Source organism: Hyalella azteca, unplaced genomic scaffold (assembly GCF_000764305.2).
Source record: "Hyalella azteca isolate HAZT.00-mixed unplaced genomic scaffold, Hazt_2.0.2 contig8508, whole genome shotgun sequence".
NCBI lineage: Eukaryota > Metazoa > Arthropoda > Malacostraca > Amphipoda > Hyalellidae > Hyalella > Hyalella azteca.
In genome coordinates this window covers 40,540-61,970 of record NW_025938599.1, presented here as the reverse complement: position 1 = coordinate 61,970, position 21,431 = coordinate 40,540, and the positions used below count along the sequence as shown (strand labels likewise).

Below are 21,431 nucleotides of genomic sequence, written 5' to 3'. Positions count from 1 at the left end.
TCGACAGTCGACAGGCAGTGTTGATGGCACACCGCTGGAGAAGTGAAATGTGATGATGACTAACAAGTGGAAATCCACTAACTGTATGATTCTGTGAATTGGATTTTTAAGATATTATGTAAGAACAATGATTTCATGAATATTTAAAGGAGCCATTATGGGTAACTGTTTAAGCAGCGCTAAAGGATCAAGCGGCAATGAATCGGCCTCCTTAGCTGATAGAAATCTGCAAGCCAGAGGACAACAGTTCAAAACAGATTCGGTTAGTAGCCTAGGCCTACCTAAACGTTATTTTTTTTGCAGGCAAAATACTTAATTTGTTTTTGCTTTATTGTGGAATGATACGAATCTTATTCTGATGCATTACTACTTCAAGTACTTGAAGTAGTAATGCAATCTACAACAGCTGATTTCTAGTTTTAATAATCAATAAGTTATTCCAATTTTTCAAAATCCAATACCTAACAATTAGAACAAATTTATTCTATTTGTGTACTACTAAATTTTATTTGAAATTTATTATGATTGTATAATGAATATTATGCAGGATGGAATTCTATAAATGATGTGACAAATGAGGAATTAATGTTGCACCTGAAAGAATGAAAGTTAAAGATCTACCTAGATTTCAATTAGATTAAGAAAACAAAATATTAGTTAAATATTAATTCATTAATAATTTGTCTCTAACTCTAAGTTAACACAACAAATTTACTTCTATGCATTAGGGTAAACGCGGTACGTACTACCTATATTCCGACACATTAAGGACGCATCGAGAAATGAAAAACTATAAAAAACAGTATGCGTTACGTAAGTTCTGTAACTTCTGTTGCCTTCACATGACTCTCAAAACACTTCTCTACGCGTCAGCAACGATGAAACGTCACAAAATGTTGCCATATTTATTAAAAAGCCTTTAGAATGGAAACCTACCAAATCCCTATATTCTCGCCAATATCTCGAGCTGAAAGGCCCTACTCTACAGCCTGGATATTGCACCTGAAAGAATGAAAGTTAAAGATGTACTACCTAGATTTCAATTAGATTAAGAGAACAAAATATTAGGTAAATATTAATTCATTGGTAATTTATCTCTAACTCTAAGTTAACAGAACAAATTTACCTTCATGCAGTACCTAATAAGAAATGATGCCAAAATAAGATATCAAGTTATCAATGCAGTGCACAATGCAGTCTGACACCTAACTCAGTAACTGTCCAACCCCATGCACCATGGTCTCATTGCAACTCCCTCTAGAAATATGTGGAGTTTCAAAATTGATGTAAATGAATCGGTAAAGATTTTAACTGGGAAATTCCTTAGTTACTCATGTTGGTTCCAAAATGATATCAATGATGTAAAAAGTGACAATGACTTACTTTCATGATCATTGGTTGCTCCTGCTCAGCCAGTCAGCCATCTTTCCAGCTCCTGATTTCAGTCCTTTCACTTCACTCCTTAGTTTCTCTTATACCCTATAACTTATGATGTTAGAACTTTGATGTTCAATTGTTGACAATACTGTCAATATACTGTCAATACTGTCAATCAAAATTATTCACAATATCACAATCAAAAATATATATTACACTATCACAATAGAAAATTTTATTCACAAATAACAATTGGNTGGTTCCAAAATGATATCAATGATGTAAAAAGTGACAATGACTTACTTTCATGATCACTGGTTGCTCTTGCTCAGCCAGTCAGCCATCTTTCCAGCTCCTGATTTCAGTCCTTCCACTTCACTCCTTTGTTTCTCTTATACCCTGTGACTTATGATGTTAGAACTTTGATGTTCAAATGTTGACAATACTGTCAATATCACAATCAAAATAATTCACAATATCACAATCAAAAATATATATTACAATAGAAAATTTCATTCACAAATAACAATTGTCCGTAACGCTAAACAGCTTCCATCTTGACTTGACGCAGTGACATCAAACAATGCAATATCTTACTGCACCAGATATAAATAAATTTAAATAGGTAATTAGTAATGGAAAATATGTTACTGGAACACTTTAAGAGACTGTGCCTAAACAGAATAGGACATTATTATCATATTAGTCTAAGGTACTATACAATAAAGTAGTCCATTTGCTTGCTGCTGCTGGTGCTGTCATCTGTATGTGGGCTATTCTAAACTTGAAATATGCTTCACATCTTGTTAAATTTTATAAAATTGAATAATTGATACTTGTCATTATTGAATATCAACAAATATAATTCATTCTATACAGGGTTCAAACCAGCCATGGAAAACCTGGAAAGTCATGGAATTTGGTTTTTCATTTTCCAGGCCTGGAAAGTCATTGGATTTCATTTCAGGTTATAGAAAGTCATGGAATTAGCAAATAAAAGAGAAAAGGACATGTTTTTCTGTGCTGCATGTGTTTACTATGTGTGCAGTCTCTTGTTTCCTGCGTTCTGATTGAAGAACCAATTATGTGAGCTCGGTCACCGAGCTCAGTTGCGTGAGACACCTTTTTGATCTGTTTCATGACTTGTAATTAAGAATAGAAGCTTATAGTGACTGGCTTGCTTGCCATCCGAAGCATGAAGGTAAAGCATGAAGCATCTATACATTGTGCGGGAAAGACTTTGATGTGTCAAATATGGGGAAGCAGCTCTGAAGAGTCATGCCTCATTTGAAGAGCTATGCATTTACAAGTTTGCTATTTATCAACTGTAGGAAATGATAGAATATGCATGGTTAGTCTTGGTCATGCTAAACCTGTCATATATGAAACTTGGAAAATTATATTGATGGTCAAGGAGAGTCATGGAAAAGTCATGGAATTTTTGTTCTAAATACCGGTACAAACCCTATTTATATTACTAATTACTTTTTGTATTAACTTATTCTTTCTTCTCATGACTAGTTCTCGTGTGTGTATGGAGAATTCACGTGACAACTTTTCATGTTTTCCTTGAAAATCATGATTTCAAGTGATGAATTTCACTTGGAAGGAAATATGGAGATACAACTTCAATGATGAATTTGAAGCATAAACATGTACCTAATGCATAAAATAAGCAATCAATAATTCAAGGTACTTTTGTACCCACTGAAAACTGCATTAACATGTATTGGCATCCCTTGGTAAAAATGGGCTAGATTCAGCTAGCTGTGGCAGCAGCTGCAGCAGCGTGATTGATTGAGAATTTTTAATTTGGAATTAAAAAGCTTGGTTTCAGTTTTTTAGGAGCCTAAATCTCAGCCTGAAACATTAAAAATTTATGTTTCTGCATGGATTTTAATGCTGTTAACATTGAGAAACTTCATAGTATCTCTCGAGCAAGAAATACTGGCTAAATAAATTTCAATTTAGAAATGAACGTCACTTCAAATCTGAGTAATCCAAGCAATTTAACTGGGGAAAAAACCCTTGTTTTTGGAGTGAGTCATTTTTATCAAAATTAAAATTCTTATTCTTCAATATTTGCCCTATTAAAAAAATTACATGTAAAAAATTAAAAAATGAGTGTTGGTTTAGAAACTTTAATGAAGGTATCTGCATTGCTCAATCAAAAAAAAAAAAAAAATGGCAGCCATGTCTGCAAGATGGGGTAATAAGGGACACCCCTAAAGACTCATTTACAGTAGAACCTTGGTTAGCAAAGGATCCAGTTAATGAGCAGAATGGATTAACAACAAGGAATTTTGATTACATCTACCTCTGTCTCTTATACACATCTAGATGTGTATAAGAGACAGATGCATAACAGGCCTAAGTTTGCAAAATCCTGCCTCATTTATGAAAGTAATTCACACTTATGAACCATGAACATTTTATAAATGACATGACATGTTTGAAAACTCATCATGGGAGAATTATTCTTAAGCCCTGTTTTATTTTCAGCATTATCTGAAGTAAAGTTAGTAAATAATATTGATGAAAATGCGCAAAAAAAAGTGATGGTTTTTGTTACCCATGCTCCTGGGGGTTTCTTTGACCGGGTGATAAAATCAATTTTATTTTTTGGTAAAATAACTCCAAATAACTCCAGGTTTTGGTGCATTGTAGTAGAACTCTTCTAGTTACATATGCAAATGACATATTTGTCATTTGCATATGTAACTAGAAGAGTTCTACTACAATGCATCAAAACCTGGAGTTATTTTACCAACAAATAAAAAAATTGGAGGGGGTACTCTGACAGGCTTTAAATAATAGCTCTATTTCGTGGGTCACATTTTTAATTTTTCAACCTATTAGATATGCAAACTTTTTAAATCTTTCTATTGTGTTACGTAGCCTCAGTATTAGGCCTTTTGTGGCCATTGACAAAATTTTTCTATGTCAAATAGTTTTTGAGTTTTGGGGGTTTTTGTTAAAAAAAACGAAAAGTGGTCAAAGTAACCCCATTTTACGGTATAGGTATGCAGGTTAATAATTTCTGACACCTGCATTTTTAGGGTGCTGCCTATGTCATTGTTAAATATATCAACTGTTGCTAATTATTGCTAAAAATATCAACTGTTGCTAATTATTGCTAAAAATATCAACTGTTAACCTAGCTTAGGTACCTAACCATTTCATGTTTTTAGAAGATATGTACGTACATGCACTTGGCAGGGAGCCAATATTATTCATGCATATTGGGCATTTTATAATTTGAGATTCATGTGAACTCAATTTTTTTCTATATTAAGTTATTATACAAGGAATAGAACACTTTTCTCTCTGAAGAATCATGTGGCATTCTTCTATTCTAGATAACTTCTCTCTATTTGTCCAGATCTAAGGGCCCCGTTAAAATGTTCATTATCAAATATGCATCTATGCAAGACAAACCTTGATAAGTAATGCAATGCTGTTCAACGTCCATGGCTGGAATTCATTCATGTGTTCATGTATGAGGTTCCATGTGCTCAGCCAGGAGTATTGAAAATTAGCCCACATAGGCATTGCACAGCTTGAATTCTTATCTCAATGCCTCATTACTGATAACATAGAGATAGTGGCAAAGATAGTTGCAAGATATGAGCTTGGTAAAAAGTGCCTCCTTGTTGTGAGCTCAGTAACATATGCTTAGTTGAGGCATATCATTGTGTTCAAATGTGTTCCAGATGTTCATTCTTATAACCACAGAAAACTTCCTGTGAAATTTTTCTGTTTACTAATATAAAAGTTGTTCATGTATTAACAGTGCTTCCCAAGATTGGCAGAAAGAAAGTTGTTGTTACAATTCCTCAAGAGATAGCTATGTTTAGGATTGAGAATCTAAAAGTTTTTCTGAAAAATTTATCATTCAATTATTATACCTTGTGGACATTTTGTGAGTGAATAATGGCAGCTTTCCAGAAAATTTGGAATTGGTTTGTCAAGAAAATTTCCAAAGATTCATCTTCTGGTGATTCATCTTCTTCTGCCAATTCAAAAGGCAAAAATATCAAGGTAGTCATAGAACAATTATTTTACTATTGACTCACTTACCTTGATTGCAGATTATCAATATTGATTCTATTCAAATTTATGTGCACTCATTCAGATATGTGTGCATCTCATTTGGATATGTGTGTGTCTCATTCAGATACTATGTATATATATGTATTCAGTGAAGCACATTGTGCAATGTTAATAGTATTTCCCTTCCCCAGTTGTACATATTGCTGTTAATCAGAAATCTATTAATTGCTGTTAATCAGAAATTATTGCTGTTAATCAGAAATTAACCTGAATTGTTATTTACAGAAATCTGTTATAAAATTTTAATAGGATTTCTCATGCTTTTCTCATAAAATCTGTTTGCAGGTGACAGTGCCATCACAAGCCAACCAGTCATTGACAGACCCATCCCTCGGAGGTCGGTCAGCTGGCAGTGGTCTATTGTCTGACAGTGGGGTCGGTGTGAGCCAGGCTGCGGGTGTAGGCCCCGTAACAACTTCAGGCGTGGGGGTGGGAGCTGGTGGCCGTGTCAATGGCATGGGGTCACTACCTTCCTCCTTACCTGACAATGAAAGCAACTCTACACTTTCTGGCAAGGTTTGTACTCAGTGGGGATATAAAAGGAATTGAATTGTACACATTAATTATTATTCTGTTTACTTCTAGTCTTTATGATATGTTTATAAATTTGAAGTTTTATGAAAATTTGAATCAAAATCTTGTTTAAATGTGAGATTTCGCTTTTTGTACCACATACATTAAGCTCAATAAATAACATCATATTCACATGAAAACTGAAACCCATTATAAATAAAAATTGGTGAATTTTTAGAGGAAAAAAATAAAGCTACTGGTCACAGTTGGCTGTATTGCGTCTTTAGTTGATGCATGTCAATTATTTCATTTGATTCTTCATTGTTTCTCATGCAGTTCAGAGAAAAAAAAAACTATGCTCTCCACAAGTTGCACATGAAATGTCTGAATATAGTAATTCATTGAGTTGAATAAACCTCGAAGCCCCCCCCCATCATCAACTTACGCAAGGGACTGATGAGTGCTAATGCAATTCACTTGAAAATGTTCAGTACTTCGCTGTCTTTTGTTTTTTAGCTCAGCCCTCACTGCTGGATAGTTTTGTTTGTAACAAAGGACGGATGACGTGACAGCTTTTTAGGCTGTCAGGAAATTGTTGTATACCTCTGCAACTTTTAACGCTCTTTTGTTTTATATCTGAATTATGCAATAATTTTACATGCTGGCAAAATTAGCTGCATTTATCAGGTTCAATATCTTTTTGAAGAAGACATTCTTATTATTAGGGATGGGACTTTTGAATAATGATGACAGTTTACTATGAGTCTTGTAAGCTATTACCAGCTTAAGATGATCATGTTAATGTATCTTGTGTGTTAATTTTTCCAAAAATATTGTGGCTCCGTGAAAATTCAAAGCTTGATAATTACTTGAAGTTATTTTTTAGCTTTTTGTTTCACTAGTTATTTTAACAGTTACTATTACTGAATAAATTTCCCCAGTGAAGTCTTGGAGCACGCACTAAATTACAGAAAATAATTCTTTAGGCTGGGTACTCATCTAAGGGTTAACAAACCCAATTATTTGCATACAAAAAGTCTTGATCCATGGACACAATAATTGGTTCGTCTTGCTATCTTAAACTTGTGCAGATATTTGTTGCCCTGTACGACTACGATGCTCGTACAGACGAAGACTTGAGCTTTAAGAAGGGGGAGCATCTGGAGATCTTGGATGACACGCAGGGCGACTGGTGGTTTGCTCGGTCCAGAGGAACAAAGAGAGAAGGATATATCCCTTCAAATTATGTTGCCAAATTAAAAAGCATTGAAGCTGAGCCGTGAGTATCGTGTGCAGGGTGACGATTAGATCTTGCAGATTTCTGTCACAGGTAGACGAAAATTTTGAAATTCCAAAAGACTGGTTTTAGCTAGATAGCAGAATTAGTTGAGCATGAAATGTAAGGTGATTGTGCGCAAGCATGTATTGACTATAATTATACAATAATGCAAGATAATATTAATAATACAATAATTATATATAATATAATTACAATATAATAATAATTACAAAATAATAATATTAATAATACAATGATAATACACGAACTGTTGAGAAGACACAGCTCTTCATTTACTTACTTGTGTATCAAGGCTTGAACAAATCATCACTTTTTAATAGGAAGTAAGGCAGAATATATCACGAATTTTTTTTTCAGATGGTACTTCGGCAAAATTAAGAGAATTGAAGCAGAGAAGAAACTGTTACAAGCTGAAAATGACCACGGATCTTTCCTGATACGCGACTCCGAGAGCAGACGAAATGATTACTCCTTGTCTGGTGCGTGGCTGTTGGCATTATGATTTTCTTATTATTTGTTGTGCCAGATACGTAAAGTTCAACTAAACTAAGGGCGGCTCAGGTCTATATGATAGAGGCATGAAAAGAAAGGAGCGCCTCACTCTAAGAACATTCTTTAATATGGGGTTACATTGCTTTGACCAGAGCTGAACCATAGCGAAGTGTAATTGTTGGACTTGTCAGGTAGCTATTGGTGGTAGCCTTTTAGGCAGGACTTGGTTGTTTCTAGCTGCATCAATGGTGCGGGCGGAAGCTTCTGACGGAGTGATTGCTTCACATGTCTTGAGCTGGATGTGCATGCTACAAGCAAGGAGCCAAAGCTTGACAAGAAACGAGACTGGCAGCTAGTCTTCATGAGCCTTTGTCTGGAAGTCATTGAGCGGAAGGGTTGGGAAGGTTGGTCTGACAATCACTAGCTTCAATTGAACACTGGAAAGGACCAATTGAGCTGAAAACAATGGTCAATGGCGGCATATTGAAGTACCGTATCTGGTGCAAAGCCTCAATTAGCAGTCTAGTCTTGTTTGAAAGCAAGTAGCAGCCGTGCATGAAGCAAGTAACCATCAAATTAAACTTGTGTAATTGTTGAAGTAGCCTATGAAATTCTTAGTCTAAACAATGAAAGAAAAGTAAGGATCTCGTAGAACCCTGATTTTGAATAATTTAGCTAGAGTTAGATAGATTTAGTTTAGAATGTAGAGTTGGGTAGAAAAATACATCTCTGATATATCTGTGCCAGAGATGACTGCAGAATTACTAGCAAACCCAATTCCGTTGAACCTAGGAGAAAAGATACACTGCAAAGTCTTCACCCTGTCTCTTATACACATCTAGATGTGTATAAGAGACAGCCATACATCACTTGTTCATTTTTGCTGATCNCCCCTATATGCCAGGTGCACCTAGACCCCTATATGCCTGGTGCACCTAGACCCCTATATGCCAGGTGCACCTAGACCCCTATATGCCAGGTGCACCTAGACCCCTATATGCCAGGTGCACCTAGACCCCTGTATGCCTGGTGCACCTAGACCCCTATATGCCAGGTGCACCTAGACCCCTATATGCCTGGTGCACCTAGACCCCTATATGCCTGGTGCACCTAGACTCCCATATGCCAGGTGCACCTAGACCCCTATATGCCAGGTGCACCTAGACCCCTATATGCTGGTGCACCTAGACTCCTATATTGCCAGGTGCACTTACACTCCTTTATGCCAGGTGCACTTACACTCGTATATTATCCGGTGCACGTTCAATCCTACATTTCCAGGTGCAATTAGACTCCTATATCAGGTGTTCTTTCACTCCTATATTGTTAGGTGAACATAGACTCCTATATCAGGTACACTTAAACTGCTATATCATCAGGTGCACTTACACTCCTATATCAGCCTATCAGGTGCACTTACACTCCTATATCAGCCTATCAGGTGCACTTAAACTGCTATATTATCAGGTGCACTTACACTTCTATATTGTCAGGTGCACTTAGACTCCTATATTGCCAGGTGCGCATGCACCCATATATATCTCCAGGTGCACTTGGACTCCTATACAATCAGGTGCACATACACTCCTATATTGTCAGGTGCACTTACTCTCCTATATTGCCAGGTGCACTTGCACCCATATATATCTCCAGGTGCACTTAGACTCCTATACAATCAGGTGCACATACACTCCTATATTGCCAGGTGCACTTAGACTCCTATATTGCCAGGTGCGCTTGCACTCGTATATATCTCCAGGTGCACTTAGACTCGTATATAGCCAGGCACAGCAGATAGTATTAACTTCCGATGTACTGCGTTGAGTGTTGACTGTTATAATAACTTGTGGTGCTCTCTCTGTGGTATCCTCACTAACTGGTTGCTGTTCTCCCCTCTCCCTATGGCGCCCTCCTGCCTCCGCTCTGCTCCCTTCAACGCTGCAGGCGGTGAGTTACTTTCCCTGCACGAGGCTCTATGAAATCTTGTTGCATATTCAGAGAAAAGACGGAGATTTTAGTCTAGATAGCAATGCACTTTTTGCCCTTGTATGATACCGTTCTCAGCAATAACAAACTATGTGAAATCGAACCCACACATGATATGTCGAAGTGGTAGCAGAGTCTAATTTAAATAAACTAAATATTCTTTCACAGAACGATTGAAAGAATGGATTTCCTGTGCAGGTCGAGAAACCGGTGACAGCAGGCTTGTCGCACAGCACTCGCGATCAGTGGGAGATCGAACGCTCGTCTCTGAAGTTCGTCCGTAAGCTCGGACACGGACAGTTCGGCGAGGTCTGGGAAGGCTTGTGGAACAACACAACACCTGTGGCCATCAAGACACTCAAGCCAGGTAAATTATATTTGGAATTCACTAGAGTTGCATTGGTATTGCTTATATGTTGTAGCTAATTTTAATGATAATGATAATTTAATACTACCTACACTGTTATTCGTGCCAACTCTTACAAATCTTGAATGAATCAGGAGCGATACCGCCATGTTTGGAAAAGGACCCCGGTAATTAATTTCTGTGGCAAGGAAGCCTCCGGTGTTTTGTGGTTATGCCGTAAAAATCGAGTATTGAATTTTGATGAGTTTTAAAAATTGTTCTCTGCTCATATGTTACGTTCCTGCCAGTTTCTTCTTTTCCTTCTTAGGTCATTCCCTGTGTGTATTTCTGCTATAGTATTTGCATGCTAATATTTTATGTGTTGCAGGTACAATGTGTGTGTGTGTGATGTGTGTTAATATTTTATGTGTTTCAGGTACAATGTGTGTGCTAATGCTAATGTTTTATGTGTTACAGGTACAATGGATCCCAAGGATTTCCTGACAGAAGCACAAATCATGAAAAAGTTGCGGCACGGCAAACTCATCCAGCTGTACGCCGTGTGTACGCTGGAGGAACCCATCTACATCATCACGGAGCTCATGAAGAATGGCTCGCTGCTGGAACACTTGCAAGGTTGCGCGTCTAGAAATACCTTTGAACTTTTCATATTGTCTGAGTCTGTAGCTTTGAGGACGTGGTTTATGGTCAATGATTGTTATTTTATCTTTGAACAACAAGGTTTCTTTAATTGCATGTAGACAGGAGGCTTTTAAATCATGAATTTCATTAGTGAACATAACATATTTAAAAAATATCGGCTTGACTAATATGCCATTGTAATTTCAATGGTAAATTGATTATTTTACAAGCTAGAGTCTTAGTTAAAGTTCAGTATATATCTAATTTAAAGTAGGCTTCACTGATTTGCCGTCATACTTTTGATGGGTAAATAAATAAATATGTTAATAGCTTAATAATTGTTTGTAAATATATTAATTGAAGACATTTGACAGGCAAGGGACGATCCCTGAAACTGAACATCCTGATCGACATGGCGGCACAGATAGCAGCTGGCATGGCTTACCTCGAGTCAGAGAACTACATCCACCGCGACCTGGCGGCCAGAAACGTCCTCGTGGGTGACAACAATGTCGTCAAAATCGCCGACTTCGGACTGGCGCGGCTAATTAAGGTGACTTATTTGCACTTGAGGGCCATGAATACTATAGCATGTTCGTTAGGTTGGGTAGATTTATTACAATTATTATAGAAAATGTAGTATAGTATATAGTAGGTATAATTAAGGGGAGTTCTTTGTGCCTAAGATCCGTGACTACTGTAGCTTGTTTGTTAGGTTGGGTAGATTTTTCATAATTATTAGAGTAAATTACGTATTGGAGAGGGAAAAGTATGCGTCAAGATGGAATTATACGTATTGGGTTGTTGTAGTTCTTTATTGTTGGAGTTTATTTAAATAAAATTAATTTAGCTATTAGCATCGACTCTAGTAAGGCCACTGTAGAGCCGAACAAAGGCCTTAAGGCGCCGTGCTACTCATTGAGGCACTGGATGCCTGTATGCCTCCCTGATGGCAGTGCCAGTCCACGCTTGTTTCTGACCACTGGATAGTATTGTAGTATTCAACTCTCATTTTTAGAGCTTATGCTGCTTTAAGTTGTATCTCAACTAATGAATTGCTTGGTGCTTTTGGAAATATACCTTTGTAACATTTGAATTCTAGAAACATCTAAATCGTTTACGTTTAAGGTACTACAGCTTAAATATCAACGAATATCAATGACATAAAATTATTGCATCCTTCAACACCAGGTAATTCGTCTTTTTAATTTTTCTCAATTCTATAGGGTAATTACTGGAACTTGGTAGGGGACTTAGTTTAGCTCATATTACTATCGTTTAAGTATGGAAAATAGTTCTGTTTCCTATGGAACTTGTACAATGTGTACTTATTTCCAATACCAATAGAACAATTTGTTGTGCACACTGATTATCTTTTACAACGGGAACCAGAAGCACCGCCCCAGCTGCAGTGTCGCTTGTTTAACTTTCTTGTAGAACGCGTTCGCCTTCACGGATAGTGGTTATCTCGTTCATTGCGGTCACTCAAACTTGCTGGTGTAGCCACTATTTCTATATTCTGTATATTTCTTTTGTGTTTATCGTATCCAAGACTATTGTGATGCATACGTACTGAAGCCAGGTGATTCAGGTGCTGGTCTCTGCTGCTATAATGCTGAACATGCGCATCACAATAACGCTACACTGTTAGAAAAAACGGTGAAAAAACGGTCCCACTGGCGTTCTAGTGGCCGGTCGCCCCGTGAAAATAAACGGTTTCGCCGTTTATATCAGAGGTTTTACGAATGTCTAGTGTTAAATTAGAATAAAAACGGCGACACTGTTTTTCTTTTCACGTGCTGACCGGCCACTGAAACGCCGGTAATACCGTTAACGGTAATTTTTCTAACAGCGTAATGATGGTCAGAGCTTATACTCAGCAGGCTTATCCTCAGAGCTGCTCTCTTTAGTTGAGAATGAGATTTGATTCTACTAGTTGTTTACGAGCAAAAACGAAATCAAATGGTTTGAAGTATTATTGTAGGGCAAATACATCGGGACTAACCACGAAAAAATCTGCACGTGAGAGTTCCTTTGACGGGTCAATTAAATCGGTTGCTAAAACTCTACAATTCTTATTATTCATTTCTTGAAGCTAAATATAATTTTACTTACACTCCTATGCCTTCCATCGAGAATAAAGTATATTGAGTATTTTCATAGTGAAATACTCTAAAATTACAATGTATGACGATGTACGATTGCTCGAGCAGGACACGCACATATGACATTCCAACACACTAGATTTAGTGTGAAATGCTCGCGTTTTGTTGCCTTCACTCCAATAATATGTCTTTTACTATTTGCCATTATTTAGGAGTTGCGCCTACACTCAGATAACCAGTTCTGTTACTCACTCTTTGTCCGTATTTATTGGTTCTCTTCTTGCTGTTGTTCTACTTGACGACGCCTTCTCCTCTTCTCACACACACCTCCCTCACTTCTCGTCATACAGGGACAGGTAAGAACAGAACTGTCGCCCGCCGTTCTGTTTTTATTGCTTATACCTCAAGCAAATTTCTCCCTTCTTAAAGCCAGTTGTTTGAATACTTATACCAGTGGTCTGTTTGTTTGTGCTCATCAATTATTCACGTTCTGTGCTGCTCTTTTTCTAATAAACTATCACTTAAATGATCTATGCTTTTGCTCTTGCATTGGCTCTCGTGCTATATTGCACTCGTGCTCGTCACATGTTCTTGCCTTCACACATTCACCATGACCACATACATCAATGTGCCTGCCTTCACTCATTCACCATGACCACATAACCACATACATCATTGTGACTGCCTCCGCTCATTCACCATGGCCACATACATCATTGTGCCTGCCTTCACTCATTCACCATGGCCACATACATCATTGTGCCTGCCTTCACTCATTATCATGACCACAGCAATGTTCTTGCCTTAACTCATTCACCATCACCACATCATTGTGCCAGCCTTTCCTCTGGCACCATAAGCTCATCATTGGAGTTATGGATACCCTAACAATACCAACAAATACCTCATCATTTTATTTGCAGTTGTTTTCACACTACCAGCACAACACTCCGCTTCGACTCGCCCGTTTGAATGTTCTACCGTTAATATAATTGTTAATTCTGTTGGAGAATGAACTAATGGAAGATCATAAATAAGAAGATGAAGCATAATTCCACCCGTTGTCTTGACCATGCGAAACATAATGTCATTTTCCTCTCATATCCACGTCGAGCATAATGTCTCATAATGTAAAAATTAACATTTCTGTGTCTATGTGAATGCATTCAGTTCTCTTGGTTTTTCCTAATGTTTAGCTGTCATCGAGTATTACTATATCATCTTTTTAACGGAGTTTTCATCAAATATTAGTTTCTTATAGTTCGTGATTGCTCGTTTTGGAATTATTATGTTGAAATCTCACGGGTGTGAAAGACGTAGTTAATCAAACCTGCATTGGTTTGAAAATTTCCATCTATTTTGTTTTAGCTTTAAATTGTATCACGGTAAACTCTAATGGATGTGTGAAATTTTCTATTGTAGCTAAAACATTAAAGCTACTACAATCGGCAGTGTTATTTCTTTCTTAGTGTGCCTCTTTTCTTTGGTCACTAAACTCGACTTTATTTTGAAAACTTTTTGCCGTTTTGACGTGTATTTTTAATTAAACCATAATGTTTAGACTGGGGGTTATGTTCTAAATGTTGTTTTGTGGCGTTGTTTCCGTTGTTCCAAATGTGACGTTTGCCTTTCCTCTGGCACCATAAGCTCATCATTAGAGTTATGGATACCCTAACAATACCAACAAATACCTCATCATTTTATTTGCAGTTGTTTTCACACTACCAGCACAACACTCCGCTTCGACTCACCCGTTTGAATGTTCTACTACCGTTAATGTAATTGCTAATTCTGTTGGAGAATGAACTAGTGGAAGATCATAAATAAGAAGATGGAGCATAATTCCACCGGTTGTCTTGACCATGCGAAACATAATGTCATTTTCCTCTCATATCCACGTCGAGCATAATGTCTCATAATGTAAAAATCAACATTTCAGTGTCTATGCGAATGCATTCAGTTCTCTTGGTTTTTCCCAGTGTTTAGCCGTCATCGAGTATTACTATATCATCTTTTTAACGGAGTTTTCATCAAATTGTAGTTTCTTCTAGTTCGTGATTGCTCGTTTTGGAATTATTATGTTGAAATCTCACGGGTGTGAAAGACGTAGTTAATCAAACCTGCATTGGTTTGAAAATTTCCATCTATTTTGTTTTAGCTTTAAATTGTATCACGGTAAACTCTAATGGATGTGTGAAATTTTCTATTGTAGCTAAAACATTAAAGCTACTACAATCGGCAGTGTTATTTCTTTCTTAGTGTGCCTCTTTTCTTTGGTCACTAAACTCGACTTTATTTTGAAAACTTTTTGCCGTTTTGACGTGTATTTTTAATTAAACCATAATGTTTAGACTGGGGGTTATGTTCTAAATGTTGTTTTGTGGCGTTGTTTCCGTTGTTCCAAATGTGACGTTGTTTTCTGTCTTTGCCTCATAAAAAACTGTTCTATGGTTGGCATTTATTAGTTGGGGTTGATGTTTGATCTCATGTCTGTGTTGTAGTTCCTAATGTTCGTCTGGATTTATATTACATCGGGAAGCAAATCTGCCAACTTTATCTCATTCTTAACTGCACTCGGACGCTAATTATTACTTGATTGATGCCTGTATTATGACACAAACAAAACTATAAACGTGAATGTGCTGCCTTTTATTTTAATTTATCAGAGTGATAAATAAATCATTACTAATGTTTTTACTTAACTATCTGAATTTAAGCAAAACTTTTAATCTCCTTCCTAAATTATTTAGAAAATGAATGTGCTCTTTATTGTGTAACGCTACCATTCATTACGCTATTTCTGTCTTTTTGCTAGATTTTTTTCCTGTTATTCTGACTCCGTGAGGTGCAGTATAGTGTAGTTAGTCTCCTGATCCTTATCTTCATTCCAATTTGATAAAACTCGGTAATTATTCTCCCTTACGTTCAGTTTTCATCTCTGCAGTTAGAAAATATCTAGTCAGGGATCCTCGATGGGTTTTAGAATTCAGAAAGCTGTGGCCTTCTGTGTTACCTTCTGTGTTACCTGTGTGTTACCTTCTGTGTTACCTTCTGTGTTACCTTCTGTGATACCTTCTGTGTTACCTGTGTGTCTGACGAGACACTCACGACGATGTTGTCCCCGACAGGAGGACGAGTATGAGGCGCGCGTCGGGGCGAGGTTCCCTATCAAGTGGACGGCCCCTGAGGCCGCCAACTACAGCAAGTTTTCCATCAAGAGCGACGTCTGGAGCTTCGGTATTCTGCTCACTGAGCTCGTCACTTATGGCAGGATTCCTTACCCCGGTGGGTGGTGGTGTGTGTGGTAGAAATTTAAGACTACGTAATTGTGATTTATCCTGGTTTTAGGCAAGCTTTTATTTTGATTAAATCATGATTCTCAAATAGATGTCTACATTTTAACGTGTCACCACACTACTTTACAATGTTACTGTCAGACGGCTGTAATTCGTCTCACGCCCTACCTCCGTCATCTTAATGCTCTTGTAGAGGTTAATGTGAGTTTCAACATTGCTGTAAGAGGACTCTAGTTCATCTTACCCCATTCCTGCATCATTGCAAGAGTCCTGTAGTTAGACATTATTATGATGTTGCTATTGCAGGCATGACGAACGCTGAGGTGCTGCACCAAGTGGAGCACGGATACAGGATGCCCGCTCCCCCCAACTGCCCCCCTGCCCTCCACGAGATCATGATGGAGTGCTGGTAATGATCGCGGCCATTTGTCCTGTTATTATTTAGTAATTATAATTTTGTTGCACCATTATTCTGCATATTTATGTCTTTTATCACATTTTTTTGGCTATTGGTATGACACGGTGCTGATGGCCCTGTATCTCGTAATTTAAGTGTATCTGTGCTATGCAAACAATATGGCGTACTAATGGCGCCAAGTGGTTGCTTGCATTTTTTGTTCAGAATGTAATGTTGGTATTTATGGTAATTATTGGGACTGATGGACTTCATTGTGATGATGGTGAATGATGTGAGTATGAGGCGCGCGTCGGGGCGAGGTTCCCTATCAAGTGGACGGCCCCTGAGGCCGCCAACTACAGCAAGTTTTCCATCAAGAGCGACGTCTGGAGCTTCGGTATTCTGCTCACTGAGCTCGTCACTTACGGCAGGATTCCTTACCCTGGTGGGTGGTGTGTGTGTGGTAGAAATTAAAGACTACGTAATTCTGATTTATCCTGGTTTTAGGCAAGCTTTTATTTTGATTAAATCATGATTCTCAAATAGATGTCTACATTTTAACGTGTCACCACACTACTTTACAATGTTACTGTCAGACGGCTGTAATTCGTCTCACGCCCTACCTCCGTCATCTTAATGCTCTTGTAGAGGTTAATGTGAGTTTCAACATTGCTGTAAGAGGACTCTAGTTCATCTTACCCCATTCCTACATCAATGCAAGAGTCCTGTAGACATTATTATGATGTTGCTATTGCAGGCATGACGAACGCTGAGGTGCTGCACCAAGTGGAGCACGGATACAGGATGCCCGCTCCCCCCAACTGCCCCCCTGCCCTCCACGAGATCATGATGGAGTGCTGGTAATGATCGCGGCCATTTGTCTTATTATTATTTAGTAATTCTAATATTGTTACACTATTATTCTGCATATTTACGTCCTCTATCACCTTTTTTTTTGGCTGTTGGTAGAATCCAATTTGATTGCGATCCTGACACGCATATGAGATGACACGGTGCTGATGGCACTGTGTCTCGTAATATCAGGGTATCTGTGCTACGAAATCAGTATGGCTTACCGATGGCGCCACGTGGTTACTTGCATTTGTTGTTCGGAAAGTAATGTATGTATATATGGTGGTTATAGGTATTGATGGACTTCATTGTCGTGATGGTGAATGATGAACGCAATTGTGATGATGGTGAATGATGAACGTAATTTTGATGATGGTGAATGATGAACGTAATAAGGATGATGTATGCGCATGCTTCCGCGCGTGCATGACCTTACCTTATGACGAGTTTGGGACTTCCTAGTCCACCGTCACGCTGATGCACCGACTTGGCCGTCCACGTCCATGCTTCCTTAATCCTAGCCGTGCGCGCCATGTTGGCGCTTCCTTCACCTCGCTAACTCACGTCCGTTGCTCACAGGTACAAGGACCCGATGAAGCGGCCGACGTTCGAGACGTTGCAGTGGAAGTTAGAAGACTTCTTTACTCTGGACGGCTCGGAGTACAAGGAGGCCAGCGTCGCCTACTAGGCTTACCTCTGCACAACATTCTCTGCACATCTCCTATTCTCTGTATCCGCTACTCTGCATGTCTCCTTCCTACGTACTCATTGTATCTTCTACGCAGAAAATTGTCTTCTCTTCGCATCCCATTTTTTGCCTATCTTCTACACTGCAAATCATCCAATCTTTCATCCCGTCCACTTCACATCTTTTCGTCTTCGTCACATCCTTACCTTTTCTCGTTCTTTAATCTTCTAATCCTTTGATCTTATCATGTCTTGTGTTGCAGAAATTATGCAAAATCGATACGCAATTTAATGAAAATTATGTAAAAAAAGTGATTTCAGAGCTGGAGATCATATGAACATGTGCAAGTGCGAAACCAATATGTATCTGTTAAACGAATTTTTAAACCCTGGAACAATACTAACTGAACAAAACCTGTTCCTGAAGACATCACAAACAATCGTCACAATTCCATTGAATTATAGTCGATATAAAATGACTAGAGGTGCCGAAACCTACGATTAGTTCTGCACAAATTCTTACTTTAATACCCTTTTGGTGTTGAAGTTCATTCAATCAAAGATCCTTATTATAGATTTTGTGCAGCGCGTAGCATTTACCTGTGCGTGCTTCCTTACGTGTGCCCAAGCTCTTTGATTCGTTTTATCAAATCTCTTGGTGGAGCTTTATTTATGAGCTTTCTGGGCCTCTGAATCCAGCTCTGGGTGCCAGCAATGTAGCATCTAGCTCTGGGCACTGCAATGTTGAACCCACTTTGATTGCAGTGCTACTCCAGCAATTCTCGTTCTGTTCAAGAGCGTTAGGTGAGATTTGATGGAAATACTTGCCATTTTCGGTACGAGTTTTGAGTTTTCCATATACATGAGAACGACTAAACCGAGAGTAATTGATAGCGAGTGTATGAGCCTTCTTGTGTAACATCTAAGACCGTACATGGTAATTATTTTTGTACATAGACCGTATCATATAAGTACTCTGGTACATCGGTGTATCTCGCTTTCAGCCCTGCCGTGCCCGTAGTTCATAATGTGTGTCTTTCTATTTTATTCATGGTCGATAATCTTGAATTTTGTACAATAGGAAACCATAAGCTTTCTTTACTCTCACTTACACTTTATGTTTTGCATGAAGAGTAAACTGCAATATTCATGTATCTCATAGCAGACACAGTATTTAATTTATTTTCGCTGATTTTCTAGTTCGAGTGTTCGAATTTTTTTAGCTTTTTCTCTGTAAATACTCATGCCCGAATAAGTATCGGATTCGTTTCTTGAGGAGTCGAGCATTCATGACCTCAAATTATGTGTTTTTGTAAGACCAGTATTTTTTACAAATACTCCTATTGTATGTGCTTCGACCAAATCTACATTGCTACTTCTTGGACTTGTTAAGATTGATTGTTTTTGAGGTAAAATTCAACTTGTTGTTTATGTTTCAGTTTGTGTTACGTGTCTATATTTGAGGCAGTACATGGAACACGGCTGGACACGTGCTCCCGACGCCCGGCATTAGTGAAGCTGTGACGTGCGACGAGCCAATACAAATAATATCTTCTCATTAGACTTACTTCAGCGCCATACTTCTTATTGCTGTGTGTTGCTTCTTGTGTACTTGTGTGCTGTGTGTGTTGCTTCTTGTGTGCTGTGTGTGTTACTTATGGTGTACTTGTGTGATGTGTGTGTTGCTTCTGGTGTACTTGTGTGCTGTGTGTGTTGCTTCTTGTGTACTTGTGTGCTGTGTGTTGCTTCTGGTGTGCTTGTGTGCTGTGTGTGTTGCTTCTGGTGTACTTGTGTGCTGTGTGTGTTGCTTCTGGTGTGCTGCTTCTGGTGTACTTGTGTGCTGTGTGTGCTGCTTCTGGTGTACTTGTGTGCTGTGTGTTGCTTCTGGTGTACTTGTGTGCTGTGTGTGTTGCTTATGGTGTACTTGTGTGATGTGTGTGTTGCTTCTGGTGTACTTGTGTGCTGTGTGTGTTGCTTCTGGTGTACTTGTGTGTTGTGTGTGTTGCTTCTTGTGTACTTGTGTGCGTCTTGATTTTGCGCCTGTGTGCGTTCTGTGTTGCGGATGTGTATGTTTTTATTTTGTTGGTGTGTGCGTTGTCATGTTGTGCGTGTGTGAGTTTTTATTTCTTTCGTGTGTACGTTCTTACGTTGTGCGTGTACGTTTTTACGTTGTGTGTGTGCGCATTTTACTCTGACGTAAGAACGTGTGCGTGACCGTCTGCATTTCATGTACGTGAGCATGACAGCCTCATCTATATAGTTAAGCTCCTTCATCTCTTGTATAATCCGTCATGTAGTCTAATTATTTTAGCCGTAGCTCGTATGGGATAATTTAAATCTATGTTTATTTTATTTTATTCGTTGGTGAGGAAGCACAAACGCATTTTTCATGTCCAAGTAATTTGCTCAATGACTTATTTGCGACGCCATCATAAGAAATGCAGCGTTGAGTCCTTATGTAAATTCTGGTAATCATTGATTGTTTTATAGTGTCTCATGTTTATTTGTTTTTCAGCGTAGCGTCAAACTCAACATCCTCCTTTAGTTTTTACGCTATGTGGAATGATTTTAATGAGACATTACGGATCATTTGTTGACTCTCTACTCACATTATGGTGGCTATTAGCTAGGTACCATTTGGTGAAACGTGCCTTTACGTCGCGTTCGGGAGCTGCTTGTAACGCGTAACTTATTTCTAGGAAGAACAAATTTCTACAGTCCAAAGGAAATCGTATACATCTTTACTCGACGAACGTGGTTACTTGATACTGTTTTCTTTAGGTAAATTCTTTGTTGTATTTCATCGAACAGATCCCAACATAGTAACCGCTTGAGTATCCAACGCTCTCACTCGGAGAGTGCGTTCAATTTTTTCGTATTGGGTTATGAACAATACTCGTATTTTTATTTGGAAGGAGTAACGGTAATGACCATGTTGAGTTATATTTCGGTTGTTCATTCCTTTGCAATATTTTCATTATCTTGTATTTACGAATATAAATTTTACCAGAACGCCATATACTCATTTTAATTTGCCTTGTATTCTGTTTTTCTCTCCTTTGTGTCAATGTTAAGCTCTTTCTTGACCTGAAGGGAAATACTCGACAAAATCAATCAATGGTTCGATTGATCTTGCATGAAAGTAGTTTGTGCTTGGGCAGGAATTTAATCCCGAGCTTGATTCACGAACAGATTTCATGTGCGCGCGCAACTGCAATCGTGTTTTTAAGCGGTGAGTGTAACAGATGGCTATCACGGGTCGTCGTGTATCGGGACGATCAATTCAAATATTGGCAGTGACGATCAGCTTGCTCACAAATTTGCG

The 21,431-nt window shown here is 38.3% G+C and overlaps 1 protein-coding gene across 1 annotated transcript; it reads left to right on the top strand.

The window, feature by feature from the left end:
- LOC108667372 (tyrosine-protein kinase Src42A) lies at nt 1–19,058 on the top strand. Its single transcript, XM_047881657.1, has 10 exons — nt 1–262; nt 5,776–6,006; nt 7,095–7,282; nt 7,661–7,796; nt 9,980–10,148; nt 10,605–10,763; nt 11,144–11,322; nt 16,003–16,159; nt 16,477–16,579; nt 17,999–19,058. Exons 1-10 carry the CDS (start codon nt 158–160, stop codon nt 18,105–18,107), a joined length of 1,536 nt encoding a protein of 511 aa, XP_047737613.1. The 5' UTR covers nt 1–157; the 3' UTR covers nt 18,108–19,058.
- The last annotated feature ends 2,373 nt before the right edge of the window (nt 19,059–21,431 follow it).